General features: G+C 31.6%; 3 protein-coding genes across 15 annotated transcripts in view; 1 reads left to right on the top strand and 2 right to left on the bottom strand.

Annotated features, from left to right (window-relative positions):
- Positions 1-2366: 2366 nt before the first annotated feature.
- Positions 2367-13037, bottom strand: NAT1 (N-acetyltransferase 1). Of its 4 annotated transcripts, none has more exons than XM_033345384.2 (8): positions 12920-13037; positions 6994-7105; positions 6648-6864; positions 5629-6565; positions 5411-5548; positions 4267-5156; positions 3759-4061; positions 2367-3444 (listed from the first exon to the last, which is right to left on the bottom strand). In XM_033345384.2, the coding sequence occupies exons 4-8, from the start codon at positions 6524-6526 to the stop codon at positions 3337-3339; spliced, it is 2337 nt and encodes a 778-aa protein (XP_033201275.1). In that variant the 5' UTR covers positions 6527-6565; positions 6648-6864; positions 6994-7105; positions 12920-13037; the 3' UTR covers positions 2367-3336. The 4 variants fall into 4 exon arrangements, with proteins under 4 accessions (XP_033201275.1, XP_076483403.1, XP_076483386.1 ...); XM_076627288.1 differs by lacking the exon at positions 12920-13037 and adding an exon at positions 7168-7300; XM_076627271.1 differs by having other exon boundaries at positions 6648-7105.
- Positions 13038-13502: 465 nt separating this feature from the next.
- Positions 13503-18242, top strand: Syx13 (syntaxin 13). Of its 2 annotated transcripts, XM_033345270.2 has the most exons (6): positions 13503-13767; positions 14550-14753; positions 14827-14992; positions 15075-15202; positions 15642-15775; positions 15848-18242. In XM_033345270.2, exons 2-6 carry the CDS (start codon positions 14551-14553, stop codon positions 16021-16023), a joined length of 807 nt encoding a protein of 268 aa, XP_033201161.1. In that variant the 5' UTR covers positions 13503-13767; position 14550; the 3' UTR covers positions 16024-18242. The 2 variants fall into 2 exon arrangements, with proteins under 2 accessions (XP_033201161.1, XP_076481090.1); XM_076624975.1 differs by lacking the exon at positions 13503-13767 and having other exon boundaries at positions 14527-14753.
- Positions 18243-18390: 148 nt separating this feature from the next.
- The window catches only part of LOC117163204 (ankyrin repeat and BTB/POZ domain-containing protein 2), a 33057-nt gene continuing 28184 nt past the window's right edge, over positions 18391-23263 (bottom strand). For all 9 annotated transcript variants that reach the window (XM_033345265.2, XM_076624966.1, XM_076624969.1 and 6 more), the window contains 9 exons: positions 22512-22842; positions 21869-22104; positions 21589-21791; positions 20738-21472; positions 20364-20632; positions 20079-20284; positions 19705-19998; positions 19449-19631; positions 18391-19320 (listed from right to left, as the gene is read on the bottom strand). In XM_033345265.2, the coding sequence (XP_033201156.1) occupies positions 19114-19320; positions 19449-19631; positions 19705-19998; positions 20079-20284; positions 20364-20632; positions 20738-21472; positions 21589-21791; positions 21869-22104; positions 22512-22842 (2664 nt within the window). In that variant the 3' untranslated portion in view covers positions 18391-19113. The remainder of the gene's footprint in view (positions 19321-19448; positions 19632-19704; positions 19999-20078; positions 20285-20363; positions 20633-20737; positions 21473-21588; positions 21792-21868; positions 22105-22511; positions 22843-23263) is intronic.

Genomic DNA, 23263 nt, shown 5'->3' with positions numbered 1-23263 from the left:
TTCAAAACTTTAATTTCGTTTACCCTTCTCGCCGTAAATATGTGACGAAAGGAAAGGAGGTAAGTAACAATGGAGGTAAAAAACAGAAATCTTGATTCTTGCGTTGATTAACATTAAACAATCCATTATCAATACGCCTTCTTATGAGTTACGTATGTCGTAAGTTATGGACAAGTATGCGTATAAAAGTCGAGTTTAGTCATGTATTTGGTCAATTAGAATTTTTCCCTGTACGATTATTGTTTCCACGCGAAATATACATAAAAAAGATATCAGGTGACTCATATTCATGAAACATTATAAGTGCTGTGAAAGAGATATCGTCGAAATATCGGTAGCTCATCGTTCCTTCATCATGTTCTTTGACAAATTTCAACGTTCACATGTATAGTGCGAATTATATCGCGTTTACAATTAAAGAATTTATTTTTATTATGTCCATTATCAACAGGACATTCACTGAGTTGTAATCGTTGGTTGATAAACTCGATTAGATGATGCTTTCTATCTACTACTTATATCGTTTCAATAACATGATATTTTTTTTCAAATGTATTACTCGAAATACATATATTCAGTTGTCAACACGGAATTTAACATAGTATCGCTATTACATATATATATGAATAGTTTTGAAGAACAAAATATACACAAAAAATCGGTATGTCAATTTTGAATTGATCTTTGAATATACATATTGTTCGCTTTTATATTATATAGTATGCGATAGAGATAGAATATTCATGATGTCTCAGAAGTCCATGAGATGATGAAGATAAACGTGATTTATACAAAAGTAGATTGTAAAGCAATACACGTCATTGTAAATAGAGATTCTTATGTTAGTAAGAGGATGTATGTATGTATATACATATACACACTGTGCGCATTTATTAAAATTATCATGTGAGTATAACAATGGTAATCGAGAGAACTAAATAATGAGAAAAGGGCGTAAAGTACCATTTTGATATTTTTATAAGATTATTTAGATAATAATTTAAAAGTACGACAAAATAATGTCATATACTGTGATAATGAAGTTAATGCAAGATGAGGAAAGAAATTTTTTTGAAAATTATCATGAAAAAATTTAATACTTTCGTAAATTTTTTGCTAACCGTGAAAATGAACAGTGAATGGTGAAAGAGAGAACGACAGACACAAAGTCGCAAAGATGATAATCCTAGGAACAAATTTTATTGATAAAGATAAAAGAGATTTCTTATCAGTTTAATGTCTATGATCAATTAAAAACGATTATAATGTAGTCCATTATGTGAGAAATAATACTGACGATATTATACATGATTCGTACGTTGCATTATTTGTTTTTTTTGTTCATTTTCAATTAATTTATAATTAATATACGTGGAAAAAAATAAATTAATAAAGTTGAAGTACAATATCGCATGTTACATAGCAGCTGAAAAATTGAATAGTACTTATTGATATTAATCATTTACTAATTATTTATGTAGATAATTATTTTTTCTTATTTTTCATGTTCATAATAAGAAGGCAACAAACAAAACACATAATTATACCACAAATATTCATTAAAATATTACACTAATGTCACTATTAAATATATTCCACGTACAAAGAATATTTTCAAATTAGCATTAATTTATCGCAGCGAGAATTAAGTCATTATCTTTGAGAATTAAATAAAACAGTAAATGAATACACATCTGATACACACGATTTAAATTAAACGTATCGAGAATAATGAATTTATTTTTCTAGAGCGAGTTTTCAATTAATTTGTGAATAATGCGTACCTACGATAAATGTGTATTCAAAAAAGAAATAAATTTAACAATGATCGATTCAACATAAGTATTTGGACTGACGACACTCTGGGTGCGAACTACCTACTACATGGTGGGAAAAAGATGCAGTTTAATTTAAATTCTTCAGTACGGCAACAAGAATTAGGGGGCGACTTAGCAATTAACAATTTTTTTTAATACGTACATTATCCTGGAATATTATCGATAAATAATTAAAAAAAGAAAAAAGTATCCAAATTCTTATGTTTAATTAATTGGTGTATAATAATAATTACGTACAAGGAGGCTTAACAAAATTAATTCGATTCGAATGTGCTATTGGGAAAGCAAAAGTCGATGGATTAATTTCTAAATTGATAATATGCTTTCTTCTTTCACCGATCATGAGAAGCTGCGATATTGCACTAACTTTCTTTTAGGCGAACTTATGGCATCGTGTCTGAAAGTTACGCACTAATTAAAAAAAAATATTGTATGTCGATGCGTAGAATTCTAATTAGGAGAGACTATAGGCAGGAAAAGAAGGTAAGGTGGCTGTTGGTTCATCGACAGAACAACCAGGGGGCCATCTGTAATAAATTACACCAAGGTATGTTTATTTTTAAATACGATTTAGTCGTGTCACTAAATTCTTTTTATGTTATGTTACGTTAAAGTGAATTGTGATGTTGGCTGCTGGTTGCTTTGATTAGTATTTTAGAGTAGAATTAATGGAGCAGCAAATATAGGTACATGGACAAAAATGGTGTTTGGTTGATTGGTGTGTGTATAAGTTTGACTCAGTGTTTTCCCGTTTTTTCAAGATCTACAAATTCAACTCAATTTTTTTTCTTTTTTTTTTTACCTTTTAAAGAGAATTAATTAGTCGCACTTTATATATTATACTACTGAGTCAGTCCTCTGTTTCTGATGGATATCTTTTTCTGTTTCTTTAGGAAAAGTAGATGTATTTCGACTGTTGTGATGAATTATATAATAGTAATAATAATATAATAGTTAATAATAGATAATAATTCCTCATAATAAATGTAAAAGCTGGTACACAGAAATAACAAGCGACTCGCTGGTGACGCGGACAAAAAGACTTACAAAAACGTGACACATGCACAATACTAGACAAAAACTTTGACAACACAAATCACCAGACTAATTTTTTTCTTGTTTCTTTCTGCACCGATGTTCATACAGCGGCGAATGTTGATACATCTGCTGGCCCAATATGATAACAAATCATATCAATATTCAATTATCTAAAACATTCTAAAACTTCTTCCTTAGAAAGTCTGCTGCAAACCACTCGATGGGTTGCAAACTATATGTTTTCCATATTTTTTTTTTTTTTTTTTGTGGACATGATTGTAAAGTCCTTTTCTTCTTTGTCTTCTTCATCTTCTTTGAACGAGGGCTTGACACAGACTAACAAGATGTTTGTGGCAATAGATGGAGACAACTCAATTAGTAAACTGAAACCGCCTGGTCCAGTAATATAGATAGCAAAACCCTATTCCAAATTATAGGTAACCGGAAGAACGTATTGTTCTCACAGTTTTTGCATTCTGTAATTTTTATTGTTGTCTTCATCGTCGTTATGATCATCACTTTCCTCTTCTGTTGATGCAGTATCTAACCATGTTAACCAACTGTTGACCTACACCATTTAAACATTATTAATTAACACATGTTTCTTTAAGTTTAGTTTGTTATCATGATATAAATTACTAATCACATGTCAAAGAGAATAATTATAGTTATGAAGACAAAAAAAGTATATTGGTATTAAGAAGATTGGGCAAGAGTTTCATAGAAATTGTTATGCAATTAAGTGCACTTTTTATAGCACAGGAGCATTTCACCAATAAAAAATACTGATCATATTGTACTGTATAATATTGTGCTAATTTGTAAACATACATAAAATTTGAAACATTAATGTAATATTATGAAATTTGAAGTCCTATTTACCTCAAATAATGCTTTACCCTTGCCCGGATAAGCATCAGTAACACATTCTTTCCATTTGAAATAGGCATCTTCTTCAATCACTTCTAATCGATAAAGTCCATCAAACCATCGCAATAGCATCCCTTTTGGAAAATTGTGCGAGAACCAAAATGCTTGAAGTGCATGGAGAGCAGTCACTTGAGACTCTATATCGACGAAGAGTAAACGCATCAAACGTGCATATTTTTCCAGTAATGCTTTTTCCTTATCTATTACTGATTTTCCTACACTAGAAGGATCAACCCCAGGTGCCAGTATTGTTTCCTAATACAAACATGAAAAATAGAAATAATTATAAAGATATCAAAATCAAGTATGGAAAAGAGGACATGAGATTTTTAACTATTTACAATACCAACAAAATGACTTAAATATTGATACAATACTAATAAAAGTATAAAAAGAAATTATACGTAGTTAATAAATATAGTAACATAAAGTAACGATTTTAATTAATTTTTATACTAACATGTGTAATGTATTTCAGAAGAACGTTCATCAATGCGTTAATAAACTCTGAATCAGAATGATGCGAAGGTTCTAGCTTTTCTTTGATCCATTTGTAAAGAGTATTAGGATTTGGGTCATATTCTAGTTGACGCCATATATCTCCCTGGATCTTAAGAAGTGGATAAAGGAAAGTCAACTCTCTGTCCTCCAAGATCTCCGCAAGTCTCTCTTTTGTTTTGTCTGCTTCAGGTAGTTGGCTAATAAGATTCACCTTGCTCTCGTTAAAGATCTGTGTGAGTCTTGCTTTGCCTTGGCTTTTATGTAACTGCTGAAGTGTAAGTAAAAACAACGGATGATGCTGACCGTTTTCTGTCACAGCAACCAGATCGGTTAATTGAATTAAATTATCCACAATAGCCTTGGCTGTTAAGAAGGCAACATGAGAAGCTACACAAGGCACAGTACTCTCTTTTTCTGGAATATTGGATACTAATTCTTTCCATCCCTCATGTATCTGCTGTACGGTAATCATGTCTGCTTTCTCCAATTCAACTACAAGTTTAGCTGCAAGTTCACGCTCAGAATCTCCGCGGTCTAATGTATTAGAATATAACGTATAAACTGCATGACGTAAAAATCGTTCAGGTATTTTAAGATCTTGAAAAGCTGTTATTGTGTCCTGTATATTCGTATGAGAAGCAAGATCGTCCATCAAAGAGTTCACTTTTTTCAGTATCTCTTCTCTAGAGGTTCCTTTGTCCTTTCTATCACGAGCTTTTTCTCGTTTATCTACAGGACCTTGTTTTATTACGATTGCTGGTGACAATTCCTTGTGCAATAATGGCGAGCTGGGTTTTAATGTGCTAGTACGTAGAAGAGGTAATTCCGATGCTCGTCCTGTGAACAGATCTATTAATTGAAATAATAATTAGAAATTGTCTGTGCGCGGCCATGCGTATTAGCATTTATATGTTAAATTTGAACATCTAAATTAGATATGATTATTTAAGTAGAAGAATATGAATTTGGTTGAACCATATGTTAATGTTATTATCTTTTTCAACCAAATTATGTGTATACATTATTTGTAACAGTTACCGCTAAGCATTTGAAAAATTAATATTAGCAAAACTAAATAATATTTTATTAACTAAAATACATACCACTGTTGAGAGGTAGGTTGGGATTGATGTTGGTTTGTTTAAACATCATAGAATTAGCTGATGGTCTTAGTGATACTTCTTCTGGATGTCCAATCAACATCTTATTTTTATTGAAGCGTAATTGTTCTTTATTGCTATCTGTAATTCAATGAAACAGATTCATTAGCAAGACGTACGTGTTTTAATAATAAATTACCATTTAATAAAGTAATACATACTGTTATTGAAGTTTTGTGGTGAATTATGTTGCTGTTGATTGTGTTTTCCTTGATAGTTGTTTTGGTTACGATTCTGATAGTAACCCGGCTGGTTACGTTGATTGTGACGGCCATAAGTAACCCCGGAAGATCCAGAGAATCCGTTAGGGCTGAATGGGGATGGCATGCCGAACGATGGAGAAGTCAATGGTATACTTCCCATCATATCCATGTCTAATCCACTACGTCCCATTTTTCTTAAAAATTCAGCTCCGAGGCGATCCTCACGTCTATGGAAGCCATTTCCCCTCGAAGACTCTTCATTATCACTGCGAATTTGATTAATTGGCATTGGACCTTCAGTGCTGGTAGCCTTACGCGGTACCCAGCCATCACGGCGTAGCTCAATGACATCACGCAGCATAAACTTGATGCGTAGAGGAAGATCTCTGCTCTCAGCTAAGGAGTTCATACGATTGAAATATTGATCCATAAGTCCGCGGCCTTTATCCGAGTCAAGGATACGGCCGCAGGTACGCATGATTTGACAAAGGCATTCGATATCCTCGGCAGTATCCCCCCTGGATCTCCTTCGCCTTTTCTTCTCCAATAGTTGCTGGATGCAACGATGTAAAATCGTTTCCGATACGATTCCCAATTTTCCCAGTTCTCCGATGAATTTAATGTTACCAAGCATTTTGCGCTTAGCCACCTGTCGGCGTTCCTCTTCCTCTGGGCCAAGTTCATCCTGATTTTCGAATGCCTCGCTTGCCTTTGAACGATTTTCAAATTCGTCTTTGCACTTGTTAAGAAGAAGAACTGTGAATGTGCTTTGGCCTTTTTGACTTTCAATGAGTGCTTTTCGTGGTTCAAAGTTTGCAGCTTCGTCAGACAGCCGTTTGCACAGCTGTGCGTACATAGAACTGTACTTGGGTTCATCAAGTGCTTTTTCAAAGATCTAGAAGTGTAATGGTAATAAATATTAAATTATACAGATTTTGATTTTATTTTACATATTATAGCACTTATCATCTACTTACCAAAAAAATGACACCTCTGAGAATCACATCAGAATTAAGCTCAACGTTGAGCAGGTCGCTGCTCAGCTTTGCGAACTTTTCCGGCGTAAGCTTATTAAGAATACCCCGCACCTTTCTAAAGATGAGATCATTTCTGCTTTCTGGGGTGAGTGCATCGCGTCTAACAGTTGAAGGAGGGATCCAGCGTTGCTCAGCGGATAGGGAGCGAATATCGTCCCTGGAAGGCATCGAATTTTTTTAATTTCAGTGTGTTACAAATAACAGTGAACACAGAAGATTGATTGGGTGTAAAAAGAAGCAGCTCGTGTATGACTGTTACAGTCAAGGTAACTTTCTAGACCCTGACCTTCCTCCCGAGACACGAGAAGCACCCCCCGGTCCTGTGGGGTTGTCCGTTGTTGCGCGTGTTTCGGCCCCCTGAGTGATAAATCACAGCACACAGATCTTCCTTTAGGAAGCTGAAACAAAAAGAAGATTACAATAAGAATACCTGTCATTTCATCAATAATTTATTGCTTACACGCATGCTACTCCATCCATGTTTGACTATTAATATCGCAGCCTTTTGTACCTAATGATGCAAAAATATGATGTATTAACACACATGCAATTGGGATGCTTAGAGTACAAGTTATCGTGTGCAGTCTGAAGAAGTATATTATAATTTTATCTCTTTGCACAAAATGCATTCCTATTATTTCTCCATTAAATCTAAGCAATCTTTGAACTATGTGTACTATAATATATTTAATGAATTTTATACTATTGTCATCAAATTATTATGTGATAATTATATCATTATGTAATATCTTATAAATTAAATGTTTCTATGAAAGACCTCTCAAACGGAGGGATAAATTTATGAAAAGAACAACTGAAAAGTATTTTCCAAATAAAGAACACCCTACTTTTTTAAGAATTTACTAATATCAATACATTAAATACATAATACTCATGTAAACTGTACAATGCAAGTTTATTTCCAAAAATAAATTAAATTTTCAAACACGTACAATTTTTGTAAAGAAAAAGGAACATAGATTTTTTCTTCTTTACATTTCAACATTGTAGTACTAAATATGATTATGCAAAATGGGTGAGAAACATTCACTCTCATCCAACAATTAATAAATCATAAAAACATAACACAAACATCTATTTATTTCTCTTCTGATAATAAACATCATTTTGGAGTCAAGTAAATAGAAACCGAGCATAAAGTAACATGTAAAATACAAAATCACAACAAAACAAATTTAAAAAAGAATAAAATTAAATTTCTTTTCTTCCATCTATTGTATATAATAACAAAATATCAATTGCTTTATAAGTAGGCTGCTAGATGTTTATGTAAATTTCTATTTTTTGGAATGCAATTAAAGAAATGGAATCTAAAGCAAAAATTTATTTCGTTTACTAAATATTACAGCAAATATTATTATACTTTGAATAAACTATAGTTTTGCATACTATGTGAATTTCTGGAGCTTTAAGGTTCCTATAGATGCATAAACATCCGCAGTCTACTTGTAAGAATAAGACTTCTAACGGCAGGAAGCACGGATTAACAGTGTGCAGCCTTATTGCGCTCACAAGTGAAGGTCTTCAACGGGCAGGACGAGGACCTTCTCCAGGGAAACGGCTTTGATCTTGAGGTATCGGTTACGAACAAAACAACCAAAAGCCGTGGACGATAAACGTGGAGAGGATCGTATGTGGGGCGCGGCTCATGGTCAGACGGTCAATGAACCTTTCGTCGTCTCACCTCGACCGATCTCGGCTTCTATCGCCAGCATGATCGGGCGAGGTCGGACAACTTCGTCCTGACTTCGACTAAGGTCGCCTTTGACCGCCTCTACTAAGCGATCCATGTATTTAGGGTGCATGACTGGAAAACCTTCGGTCTGTTTTCAATTATATGCTACCGGATGGAGGAAAACAGAGAATAGCTTTATCTCGAGAACAGAAAAGATTCCAATATCAATTCTATGTACGGTTCTTTGTGCAATGTTCTTTTTCTTTGAATCGCAGTATTATAGACTTTCTTTTTTTTTTACCATGAAAGAGATTTCTCTCTGTATACAAGATGAAAAAGTAAGGTGGAATCTATAATAATTAGAAGTATGTGCAAAAATTGTCAGACAAATATACATGTATAAATTTGAGTTTTAATGTGTAATTATTGTATGCATTTATGGTAATTTACGCGATAAATGAAACTTGAGTAATCTGCGCAGTGTTTTGCTTATCTTTATAAATGTACTTTATGATGAAAAATAAATGTATTGAAATAACAAGCTTTTTTTCCGATTAAAATAATTCCAAGAGTAAACTGAAATTGTTAACAGTAATAGCATAGTATAAATGGGAGATATATACGATATTGCTGTAAATTATTTTGGATGATTTTTAGGAATGTAGAAAATTTGGATGAACAATGTAATTTTGGAATATCAATGTACGGTTACAAAAATTCTCGCTCGGTAAAAGCGGAAACTAAATACCATTGAATATGTATGTACTTACACATACATATATTGTGACTTAAAAAGTATTGCTTTGGGTTGCACGACGAAGGTCGCTATCTGCAACATGCTTCGACATTGAAAATTTCTTTGGTGCATTAAACCGGTATTTGGTTTCGTTTCCTTTTAAATTTATATTACTTTTGTTGTCAGACAAGTACACGAAGGTTTAGGGAAGGCAATCACTTTGACTTGTTCGATTACCAAAATAACAATTGAAATTTCTTAGTAGTTCTAAATTTATCTTGTTTAAATTTAAATATACGCATTTAAATATCTACCGAACATTTCAATTTGGACATAACAAACGAAGTACTATATCCAAATAATTTTACAAATATGTAATTAAACTATAATCAAATACTTTTTGCAATTTTCTTCTTTTTTGTGTAATAATTCAATAATAATTTTAAATATTGATAATTTCATCGTAAATTATATACAAAACTTGTATTGAAATGCATCATAAAAATAATGCATTCTATGATTTAAATGTCTATGGAATTCTGGGACTATGACACCGGAAGTTCAAGATTGCAAAGAAACAGTTATACCAATTTTATAGTTTTTGAAGCTACAGCGCATGCCAAGTTGAATATGTCATAAGTATATCTACGAATGTTATTATCGTAAAATAAAGCAAAAAATAATCCAAAATTTGTAATGTCTTTAAATATGTTTACCAAAATAGCTATTACCTTGTAATAATTTATACTGCGTATTTTCCCCTAAATAAAATTAAAATTACTGATGAAAATATAATTAAATAAATAAAAGTGAGGACAGTAACATTTTTAACAATTTTGAACAATGCATAGTGTAAAGCTACGTTAAACGAGGCCTTAAAAAATAATTATATACAAGTGGAGCCACGTGCTAACAATAAACAAAGAGATAGCAACGAAACTCAGATCGAGCAGTTGCTATCCTTCTTTGAATACTTCAGACACTCCATTATTCTGTTTCCTCATGACACGTCATTGATGCGCCGTGACGGCTGCACTCCACGAGTTAGAACAAGGTTGCCAACTTTTGAAGGCCGATAACGCATAAGATCAGCGATTGTAGGAAAAAGAAAGTGAAGTACCTCTAATTTAAATGAAATTTTTCACTAAACACTTAAAGCAATTTCTATAGAGAATATTTTCTCGTTAATAATATTCTAAAATGTTTCTAGAAAGAAAGAAATAGCAAATAGATCTATGGTAATACTACCAACATTATAAACAATAATCGCTAGAGAAATAGCATTACACAAAAAGAGACCAAAATTCCTTGCCTCTAAAATTTTTCATGACAATGCACATTATTTAACATCTCATTGTTTAATGAATTTCATGTAATTTAAAAATTTCTCGACATTCCAACTATAATCTAATTACCGGGGAGTTGTAATTTTGTTTTATATATTCACGATCGTTTTTATGATTCGCATAATTAGCACATGCACAGAAACACAGATGCCGAATTTACCAAAAATTTCTAGCAAGTGACATAGTTACGTGGCGAAGTGCAAATTAGCCGCACAAAGTGGACAGCTGAAAGAAAATCAGTACGTCTATTCATAGTACGATAAGCGTTTAAGTTTGGTGTAACAAAGAGGCCACATACGGTCGTCACACGTCCGACATAGGAACAGTCATATGGCCGAGCATTTAAAGGCGCACAGCAAACGCGCTCGCCACGGGTGCGCATGTTGTAACACGCTCTGCCCCAAGTATTAAATGTTTCGAGGTTGTAATCGTTAGAATTCTTGATCGTTAGTATGGTATTATAGAAACTGAGGTGGCAAATTTTTCACATTGAAACGAAAATTAATTTTGAACGAATTACATATACTCTTATTTAAAAATTGATTCTAACCGAATTATGCTTATAAATCTTCGAATTTTATACCCTAATTTAGTTTTCGTTTTAACAAAAAAGATACTTTGATCATAGAAAAGATTCTAACTTAAATTTGAAGAAAGAAATCATATATATTAACAATGTATTGATATATTAAAAAAAAAATCTTTAATGAGAAAAACACAATGAACCAAAAATGAAATTGAAGATCACTTGCTCAAGTATTATGACGAAATGCTTTTTTTTAAGTAAGCAGAAATCCGAAATTTATAAAAACGATTATAAAAATTCGTTCTCTGTTAGGAAGATAACGCAATATATTATTAGTACGGCATCATTTTGTAGTTTCTTTGTTCAACCATAGCATACAACAATGAACAACAATGAATAGAAAGATAAATGAATTATAAATGTAAAATCTACCAAAGGAACGACATTATAATTTTAAATATATAAAATGAAGAACATGAAAAGTATCTATCTTAATCGAAAATTTTAGACCATATATGTACAAAAATTCCAGCGGAACGTCAGAAACATGACAGTGTACGGCTGGTTGGTTTCGTGACGCCTATGCGTATACGTGCACATTGATCGATGAATACGTATGTGTGCTCCATGCATACATATGTTTACAAGAGTCTGTCTCCATATCCGTCACAAAACGAATGTATCAAAGTGTATCGAACAGCAAAAAATTTGTCGAAACGAACACTTTTTTCTCAAACTTATTCTAGAATATATCACTAGAAAAATTCTTAAAGATTCTTAAAAATTCTTAAAAATTCTTAAGAAACGACTAACCCTGTTAATTTTTACATTCCAACTTCACTTTTTTTCAACGAGTAAAAAAGCTTTTAATGTTTTAATCCTTTTACCGGAATTATTACTTCCGCCAATAAAATTTAAGAGCTACGTGAAAATATATCTTTGTTTTTGAAGTATGATATAGATAAAATATGGCCAATATGGGCGTAGGAACCAGAGCACTACCCCCATTTGTAAGGGGTTGTAGAATAGCAAAATAAAATTGAGTTCACTAAAATAAATTCTTGCATTTACATAAAATTATGCGTATCAAGAATGGCTTTTCGATAGTATAAGTGAACTTAAGAAATTCCTATAACAATAAAGAAACAGCCGATTGATCCGAAGATGAGCAAAAGAACAGGGCAGAGTTAAAGAAACCTTTGACGTAAGCAGTGTGCATAGGACTCTCTAAATAAACGAATCGATTTTGCAACTGAACAGAAAGTAACCAACAATCGAAGAAAGGAAGGTACTAATTTCAAAATTCATCTAAAAGGAAGCTAGGCAACAGAACGTAATGGTGGAAGGAGATTTATTATAAACGTCGAAAATTTTGCTTTCACGTATAGCTTAAAAGAAAATATGCTTCTAATTAAAATGCGAGATGTGCATAGCTTGAAACGTGTATAAAACATGCTAGAAGATAAAGGAATGAACCTACACCAAAAGTCACACCGATTAAAATGTCAAAAGTGGGAGGGAGTTGCGTAGGTGCTTGCAAACAACACTCAATTACCACTCGTGCATTGTTTAATTTTGCTGTTATTCAAACGAGAACTAGTCGATCGAATGAAAAAAATTGGAATTAGAACAAGATATGAAATATGTAAAATATGATAGGGAGTCGACGGAACGGAAGATGCGTTCGGAACCGACATGACGCACGACCTATGTACGAGCTGTATTGACTCGAAAGCAACCCTCGAGAAAATTCTACCAAATTTCCCAACTTTTAACCAGATTTTTTGTGAAGAAAATACACGCAACGTGGTAAACTAGTATTAAATTGGTTATAGTAACAGGCAGACAAATGAAAATGTATGATTTTTGCGAGTAAAACGATGAGAAATCACAATAGCGTTTACTTACGGCCGACGGTTGTTGTTTCTGAAGGCTTTCGCAATCAGTCGGTCGTACTCGGGAACTTCCGTACCGTACGTCTTGTCAAGCCAATGTCCGCCATGCGACTAACATGTAGTCCCGCAGGAAAGTAGCTTATTAGTCGGTTTAACTGTTCAATAGAAAAATTTTATTACGGATTTTTCTTACCTTTTATTGCTTTAAACGTATAGAAATATATTAAAATAAATGTACCGTTAGTTTTATTTTTGATCCTAGCGGTAGTAATATATAAGACGGTATTTCAGACATTCGTTTCTATGAATGGATAAAAAATTATTTTATATCGGAGGTTAATATTTTTATTTATTTTTCATAACAAGAAATTTTCTAAAAAAATTAATTTCTTTATATGAAAGATTACAATTTATATTTGTTTATTATAATAAAATAAAACAGTGTTTACCAAGTGGTGTTTTGAATCTAGTAGTACTGACGGTGTTATAGACACAGTAGACTATATTAAATTCTTTTTATATTACAAACTAATTTGAAATTTGCAAGATGTACATTATATTATTAATAATTTATTATCAGAGAATAGATCTATCTTTATTAGTCGATAAGTAAATGGATTATTTACACAGATACCGAGTCCGGACTTAAAAAATATGAAAGGCCGATAATGTGGAAATCTGTCTGAATCGCAGTTTCGTATACAAAGGGGCTATTGTCACATAGGCGGTGGATTAGATCATTTAGGCAACTGTCAGTTTCTAAGATTCAGTATATAAAGATAGTTCTCTTGATTTTTAAATGTGAATTAATAAAGCAATTTATATTTAGATATTAAGAACATTTGTGATAAAATAAGTCAGGTTTGTTTTACATATTTGTCACATATTCATTTATGCATTTTTATCTCGTATTAATTTTATTCTTTCGTGTACGTATTTGCCGTATATCATTAAAGATCCGAATGCTATTCAGCTGCATAATGACGAATAGAAATAGAACAGAATTTTAATACATGCTGATTAAAATTTTGATTTACTATATAATATGTGTATCATATAATATTATACTATATTATTCTAACTAATATATCATTTTTATGACAGCTTCAAAACATTCATCTGATACATATTTATATTGTATTTCCTAGGGTTCAATAAATTTTACATTTACTAACAATATTACCACTGACAGAAAATTTAAAAGTTTGAACATTACGTGTTTTGTATAAGTATTGAAAGACACTTGAAATACATGTAATAGGTACATACATTTAACAGTATTATGGAAAGTAAGATTAAATATATTTGATCTAGGAGAATAGAAATTATATACAATTATAAACAAATAAAAGATGATGTTAATTTAAATACATTGGAATACATAAAAATTCTGTTATAATGTTTACATGTCCTTAAAATTTTAATAGTGATTCATATATGTGATAATTTATCAGTGTTATTCATGGATGTGTCATATAGGTTTCATGATTTCATTGTGTGTTTATATATATAAACATAAAGTTACACGTAAAAGAATTATTCGCCAAAATTTTAAATGTATTTATTTTTTATTTTTAAATTTTGCAGGTCTCTGAATCTTTTAAAAGTAGAGAAATTTTAATGAAACTTATATTTATTTTTAGAATGGCTCACTGTTCTCAAACATATGGGTCCACGGATCAACGGACAGATGTACCTGATGTAGGATTTAGTCCTACTGAACTTTATAGTCTCAGTGAAAATATTACTACTAACATATATACAATAAATACAAGTTGGAAGACGCTTGAACGTGCATATAAAAATGTTGGAACCAATAAAGATAATCAGGGTCTAAGAGATAAGGTGTAAGTAATTATAATAAATTTGAAATAAAGACCAAATAATTTAGAGTAATTTATGTATTTATTTTGTAACAAGGCATGTCACACAGTTAAGCACAAATCAAGTAGTAACCCAAACCAGCAAAGACATTGCAAGACTGACAGTGCTAATGAGGCGAGGTGATAAACAACAGAAGTTGCAAATTGAGAAACTTACCACTGATTTCAAAGATGCATTGCAAAGATACTCAGATATGCAGAAGGTAAAATATATTTTATTAATTGTGTCCTAGTTAATTATAATGTTATCATGTACTTATAATTTCTTTGTTATGGAATTTGTAGTCAATTGCTGAAAAAATGAAGAGACATATTTTGCTTACAACTAGTATAGAAAATCCTATGGATCCCGAGGAAGAAGAACAACAACGTTTACTTCAAGCTCAGGAAGATGAACACAAAGTGACACAAAGGTTTGAAATAAACTATATGCTCATTTTGATAGATATACATAACTATACCTGCACACGTTCGTAGTGAAAAGAGCTTGATTATTTCTCACAGTCTGCATACAAGCAATTGGATGGGAAATGGCTCACATTATACTAATTTTATTAAAAAAATGAATATTCAAATAGGTCTTTTTCATGATTTTTGTAATATGAGCTTAATTCATAGATTTTATAGTATGAATATTGAAATAGTTTGAATTAAAAATTTCATCGAAAAGATTAAATAATTACAGTGTGTATTATTCATATAGAAAAGTTATAAAATGCATTTGAGTGTATGGTAAGTTTATTTTAATCAATATTCTAATACATAATACAAGTCCTTTAAATTACGTTATTGATCATACATAAAATGATAAAAAAGTAATCTACAAGTACTTCTCTTTCCTGATGTGCTTAGGAATCTTGAGTTCCAACAGGACATACTGTTAGAGAGAGAAGACAGGATAAAACGAATTGAAGGTGATATTTTGGATGTAAACCAAATAATACGCGAACTGGTAGCATTGGTGCATCAGCAAGGAGATTCAATCAGTGAGCTATTCTGTCCAAATTTTATAAAAATATCTCGTTTTTGCATATTTTTATAAATGCTTATTATTGTAGACACGATAGAGAATCAAATAGAAGATGTCCACGTGAATGTTGAACTGGGAGCACAAGAATTAGTTAAGGGAAGTAATTACCTAAGTAAATATCGACGGAAAGTTTTTGTCCTACTGTTACTCGTGATTATAGTTGTCGTTATATTAATTATTATTCTAGTCACTAAATTAAGTTAGCGCTCCTAATCATCGTAGATACTGCGAACAAATGAAAAAGGTTGTCTCAATCTATCTTATTGATCGTAGTACTAATATCGTGGAAAAATATAAATTGCCAGTTTATATATTGGATATGCAATATGGGGAGAGGATAGACTTATTTTATATTCATTTGTAAATTAATTAATTAATATAATTCAAACGTATTATCCTTGTTTACTTTCCAACTTGTAAAACATATTATAATGTTCTTACCGCGTAACTTGTTTTTTATTTTCCATTTTAAGGCAATTTCAATTTAATAACTCAGATTGAAGCAAAGCATAACAAAGATATTAAATATCCGCGTCATTTTTTAGAAAAGGCTTTTAATAATAGCAGAAACAAACTTTTGAATATTGCAAAGTAACTAATTTTTGTTGTATCTGCAAGCTATTGTCTAACGAAAACTTTGATAAGTCATTTTGTTATTAATTGTATTATATATTATTTTTTCAATAAATTATACAGCATTATAAATACAACCAGCATCGAAGCAGAATGTTAATGTTATATTATAGCTTCAAATTTTATGGCAATAGATACTGTTTGTTAAACATTTATATTAAAACTATGTACTCTACTGATTGACTATATATAACATTTTGATATATACTTATCATAATTAAACAATTACTTAATGTAAGTAGTAAAATTATTCATTAATTTATTTATTATGATAAATCTTTAAAAACCGTGTTATTTAACGTTTTATTATATTGATATTAGGTCACAAATGAAAGCATAAAGTGATTAAAAAAAGATACAGATTTATCCTAGAATTACGTGAAATAAACAACGTGGCACTACATTGATCAATGTTGGAAGATTTGTATAGATAGCATTTGTTAAATGAACTATATCTTGTTTTAACATTTTTTTATAATTGTGCGCTATAAATATGTAATTACTATTCTATACCCTGGTTTTTATTTAAAAATGTAACTTTATATTGCATATATTTTACCGTTCAGATAAATGATACATACTGATAGATTCTGCTCAACTTTATTAATCAATTGAATGTAATGAGAAGTGATAAGTGGAAATTATGTTTTGTAAAATAGATATTCTTTTACTAGCTTGTCATTTACATGTTATCATTTTGGAACAATAAATTCGTTTCGTATTATTGAATAATTAATTATGTGTTATAAAAGTAATATATAACATGTTGTCTCCATTCTTTATTTTAGAAATATAAATTTGCACAAACTGAAAATGAAATTTTGATTATATAATTATGTCATGAATACTGTTACTTATCACTTTTCATCTTTTCATCTATGTTTAGTTATGTATAAATTAATACGAATACATGTATTTATATGTATGCGCACGCAGCTTTACTTTTACAGATCAGTCACTTTAAACAGCTTTACAATATAAAATATGTAATGTATTGAGAAAAAACAATAATTTACATTTTTCATGTGTTTGAAACATTTTACTATTTTATATACAAACACAGGTACTAAGAAATATTAAAAGATACTTATCGCAGTTTACGATTTATGTCACATAATATAGGGAATGCCTACTGATGACTTCTTCAAAACTGTTTTCAAGCTTACATTTTTACAAGAGACTATATATCACTATGTAGTTCTTATTAACTACATGATAATTTATGTAAGTGAGAACTTTTAAGGACATATAAAAGATAAAAACATCATATTCTTAATCTAAGCATAATTCAATTGTATAAATTGTGAATATACCATAATTTTTTATAATCATTCTTTAATAGAATTATAATATTGTTTATTATGAATTATGCGTATTTTTGCTGAAGGTTACAACATTAAAAAAGGAATACAGTACAGATTATCATAAGATTGAGACAGCCATTTTCTATAAATCAATTTGTCTCTTATATGATTATTAGGCATTCCAGAATTTAACAGTTCAGTGATTACATTATCATTAAGATTATAACTTGAATATTGTATATACAACTAACCACTAACATTCAAAATAAATTGCATTATATATGATACTAACATTGTTACGTTGTTGACATATATACAGATGACAACAGTTTTGTTACAATAATGAACTCTATGATGTTTCACTGTATTAATTGTAAGTTGTGTTTTGTTCTTCTTTTTCTTTGTGAAATGTACCGCATTCTTTGTAACATTTTATTAAAAAATACTAGCCTCAGTTGAAATACAGATAGCATGAAAAGAGGGCAACATTTTGCATTAATTTCTTGATCTTTTACATTTTTTTATGAGTTGCTGCAAGTGTCATTGTGATACAAATTATAAAGTTTATGTAAACAAGATTGTGATGAAAAATATAAACAGTTTTGTTAGGCTTCAAGAAGTGAAACAATTATCATTTAATGTTTTCATTATCACAATATTTATAATTTATTGCAACCGAGATGTACAAATTATGTTGTATTATTAATACATGAGATAATATTTGAATATTCCGCACTATCATTTCTTTATCGCGTTTAAACTGTTCAGCCTATTTTATATACAAAATATATATGTTCATTTGTTATATATATTAATAGCTTGCTATCACTAAAGGTTTACAGCATATACCACCGTCTATACTCTAAATTATTTTTATATTTACATGATTTAAAAATTTGTGATGAACAAATTAATTTAAAAAAAATTAATACTTTAATTATAGTATGTACGCATGGGATTCATTTATAACAGTAATTTATATAATTCGTATAGTATCTAATGTACATTTATAGCACGTAGTTTACAAAAAATACTTAAACTAGAAATACTATACAAGAATAAAACAAATGCATAACAGAAACGTAAGTTTTATGGTTCATTAGTATCCCGAATGAAATGCTAAGGTATTAATATTAAATCAATAAGTATTGCTGATAATTTATATTTGAATAACCGATAGAAAAAAGTTAAAAATAAATCATGTAAAACTCAGTCTTAGTTCGCTTACGGGTCTTTTTTCATAAATGATGTCATTTAAACATACGTGGATATGTTTATCACTACAAGTGACGATAGCGAAAGTAAAATGATAATGACGATGCTAATATAAATATCGTGCATGATGTTTAACGTATCTCTAAGCTTTTATCTTATTTTGTTGCTGAGATCGTCTAGCTTTTATTCTTGCTTGTAAAGTGAGAAGAAGGCCTGCGAGAACATCGTGATTAGGCAATTTCTTAGCGAACAATAAACGTTTAACTGAGTCATCGTAAGTTAATAAAGCGACCATATTTTGTAGTAAAAAACCTTGACAATATTCTAAAAGTTGCGTGGCGTTGTAAACCTGGAAATTGTTAAACGACAAATCATTTATTTCATATTTCCTCTTTAACAAAAAGTTTTTTTATTTTTTTATTTATAGTTTTTTTTATTTATAGTTTTATTATATCTAATAAAATCTAAACAAGATACCTTTGCGTGAATATACATAGAAACGATATTGTCGAGATCAACCATAGAAGAACATTGTGCCTCGCAATACCTAAGTAATCCATCCAATTGGAAAAAGTTTGCGGCTGCCATTAACTCCAGAACATCACTTTGATTAACTTCTAATGTAGCACAACCACCATGGTATAGAAATTCCATAACCATCTGAATATTAAAATATGGTTTAAATCTTAAGTAAAAAGCTAAGGCTTTTTAGCTCTTTTGGAGTATTATATACCTGGAAAATGTGGTATCGAATATCGTTAATTTGTACAATAGGAGGATTTCCCTCGCACAGTTTTGAACTTAACATATTCCTAAATCTCGGTGACGATGTGACCAAAACGATTTTATGGCCATAGAAGACTCTGCCCTCCACTCTGAATTGTACATCGCTTAATTCTGGATTATTTACAAACTTGGGATCTATTCTGGATCCACTAGAAAGTGTTGTATCTCGAATAGGTTTTATTGGTTCCCATCCAAAGCACGTACAGAAAATATCCGCGAGGAGAAGCGTCGTTCCTTCTTTCTATAGAAAAAATACAAGCCGAAAGATATAAGAAATATCCTTATTCAACTCAACTTTAATCAAGTTGAAATATGACTTACTTTACTATATCTAAAAATGTTAAACAACAGTGGGAGACATTCTTGTACGAATTGTGTCGAATAGTCATCTGGGCAAACTTGAAGAAAATCTTGAAGTAATTGATCTATTACCGAATCTAATCTTATTTCGTGAGCTGTTGCAAGACTATGCATCCAGCAATGTAACGTCCAGCCCACTTTTAATCCGCGAAGTTCCATCGTGATATCTGTGTAAAAATTCATATGTTTATACAAAAAATATATAAGTATACTTTTTTAAGATGATTTTTTCCAAATTTATTTTACCTAAGTGGTTGCTTTCAGCACTATGGTACATTGCTTCTTGTAAAGCTTTAGTTTGAACTTTATTAAAGACTGGCTCTTTGCCTTCTCTTCTATTTCCTCTTCCATCTACAGTTTGTTGTTGAGGACTAGTACCGGCACTACCTTCTGCCAAAATTTCTTCCAATGACAATACTTCTTTCTCTCCTCGTTTGGCAGAGAAGTTTAATGGGTGAGACAACAGTTGATGAAGACAACTCCTCTGACCATGAGCTGTTGCTACTGATATTGCACTGTAAGATAAGAATACAAAGCAATTATAATTTACTACTTCTTTGGACAATAATAAACTATATTAGATCTGTCATCAGGAAAATTAAAATAAATATTTTACTTGCCTATAACAGCCCCGCTGAGCAGAACCAGAGTATGAAAATGAATCTTTTATCAAAGTAGATAAAAACGGCTGAGCTCCATGAGCCAACAGAAGTGCAACCATTTCATAATTGCCAGATGCCGTAGCCGCTTGCAATGGTGTAACCGTAGATTTATCTTCGCTCAATTTAGCCCCACCTTCAACAGCTGCACCCCTCTCCAATAATATTCTAGCAATATTACAATGTCCTAACAACGCCGTGTAGGTTAAAGCAGTCCAATGTTGCGTTTCTGCATTGAATCCAGATTGATTACAGAATGTACTATTAGAAACGTTACTAGAGGCACTAGGTGAACTGGAAGACGAATTTGAAGACTGCACATTCTTTCCTGGAGTCATTACAGCAGATGACGTCATTGGACTTCTAGCATTTGATACATTTAGAGCTGCTGGAGCCTTGGAAGGTGTGTTCGCTGATTGTCCAGTGGATGGAGGTGGACTTTCGATGTTTAAATCAGCGCCAGCGTCTAACAATGCTAGAACAGCGGTTTCATCACTGTTTATACACGCTATCATTAAAGCAGTGAAGCCATTATCATTCACAGTGTTGATCTTTGTTGACGGTAAAAGAGGCATGGCTTGAGCTATTAAATCTGCACGACCGCTTGTTAGCATCTTGAAGGCCATATCCATAGTTAGGAGCCGGACGTATTCAGAATCGTCAATGCGCTTCGAGCAGACTGAAACTTCCTCGAAGCTGTGAACGAAGTTTATTACAAAACCTTATTAAAGAGTTAACGTTACATTTTGGGACCTTGCCTTATAGGGTATCCAAGGTACTTTTATCACTCTGTAAATTCTAATATGTATTACCATATCGGTCTAACAGGACAATCTACTCCGGGCAATAGCAATCTGGCAGCTTGATTAATGTCATCTTGATCCACAACTAGACCGTGCCTGTGTTCTGCATGAGCGGTCGCAACTCTTAGCCATTCAACTAGTGGCGGAAGTACGACGTACGCTCGTTCGTATGCGAGTTCTTGTATCCCGGAACCTCGTTCACCGTGTTCCAACTGTATAAATATTGTTTTATTACATTACGTTCAGACAATAGAAAAGGGGAGCAAAGATTAGGATCAAATGGACAAACCTGCGAACACCTCATGTAATAAAAGAGAGCATTCAATGCCTTGGTTGTTAAAGGTATAGGTGAACGTCCTGCTTGAGCTACTTTTGATATTAAATCTACCAGTTCTGACATTGATCCTACGCAGGTGGTTAAAAGCGACGGTTCTAACGCTGATCCCGCTGCATCTCTTCCGCTGCGAGATGATGAGGAGGAATTTAGAGAACTGATACTGGCCCAACGTGGCATGGCAAGTGCACCTGCGAACATTATGAGATTCTCCTAAGATTATGGAATATGGGAGTATTCTCCTAAGATAAGAAAATGGATTAAATGATCGATTTATTTCATTTATAATACATCTTAATACGTTAAAAAGCTAATAATTTATATAAGAAAATTCAAAGCTTACTAGGAATATTTATTGTCTGATGAATTTTTTAATAAGTTCTGGAATATATCGGTTAACAGTAAAAAAAAGAGAAGAATTACATTAGTAATCGTAATTAACTATAGTAATTAAGTAGTAGATGGGGTCATAATATGGTTAAAGCGGGAAATAATGAATTTTAAAATAATATTAATTAGCACGTTGGAAAATACAAGAATACTTTTCGCGTAAATAATTATTGCCTATCTAGCTTAGTTCCTAACAAAATAATTTTACCTGATGCCGTTCGACCAGCATTTAGATGCGCGTACGGTTGCAGAAGACCCCATAAATCTCCACTGTTTGCAATAGCATGTTCCAACATGGTTGCAGTCAATGTTGTATGGGGATCAGTCGGTATACATTGTAGTAGTATTTCTTCCAACAGATTTTCGATTCCAGCGGTCAAATATATGGCTGCATACTCGTGTATCATTCTTCCTAGTCGTACATCAGACATCCAACGAAGAAATCTTCCCACTGGTAGTTGTAGCCCGGATCGAGATGCTTTCGATTGCTTTAATTGATCGCCAGATACGGCGAACATCGCTGCAGCACGCAAGCAGGCCTATAAAAAGACAATAAGTAGATGAATGTCTGTACTAACGTAATAATAATTTGCCTGAAATCTGTCTGTTATTCAAGGTCGCCAAAATATAATACCCGTCTATTACTGGGACAAGAAGTTGTCTAGTTTTATGGTCGTACTTTCTCGATTGATTATCTAACTATTATTCAAATATTGCTGTTTACATATAATACATTCAATATAAACAAACTTAGCTATTAGAATAAGTGTTTTCTGATATGAGCCTATTTTATGAGCCCATTATGTTACTATAACATTACCTATCTTTATTGTATTATCTGTTTTTACATTACTATATTATTACCTTGTAAGTGATTCCTAGTTAAAGCAAGCGTGTATAGAACAAACATATATAAAAATTAGTGCATGGCTATATAGTACAGAGTTTGTACTTTGTCCG

This window comes from Bombus vancouverensis, chromosome 2, assembly GCF_051014615.1.
Source record: "Bombus vancouverensis nearcticus chromosome 2, iyBomVanc1_principal, whole genome shotgun sequence".
NCBI lineage: Eukaryota > Metazoa > Arthropoda > Insecta > Hymenoptera > Apidae > Bombus > Bombus vancouverensis.
This window is presented reverse-complemented; position numbering and strand designations above follow the sequence as displayed.

Coding starts and splice junctions, on each gene's coding strand:
- NAT1 (XM_076627271.1), bottom strand. CDS start 6,875: ATGCCTTCCAGGGACGATATTCGCTCCCTATCCGCTGAGCAACGCTGG. Junction 6,566..6,647: donor TCAGAGGTGTCATTTTTTTG/GTAAGTAGATGA, acceptor TTACACTTCTAG/ATCTTTGAAAAAGCACTTGA. Junction 3,445..3,758: donor AGGGTAAAGCATTATTTGAG/GTAAATAGGACT, acceptor TAAATGGTGTAG/GTCAACAGTTGGTTAACATG.
- Syx13 (XM_076624975.1), top strand. CDS start 14,527: ATGAAACTTATATTTATTTTTAGAATGGCTCACTGTTCTCAAACATAT. Junction 14,993..15,074: donor GATACTCAGATATGCAGAAG/GTAAAATATATT, acceptor TGGAATTTGTAG/TCAATTGCTGAAAAAATGAA. Junction 15,776..15,847: donor TCAGCAAGGAGATTCAATCA/GTGAGCTATTCT, acceptor TTATTATTGTAG/ACACGATAGAGAATCAAATA.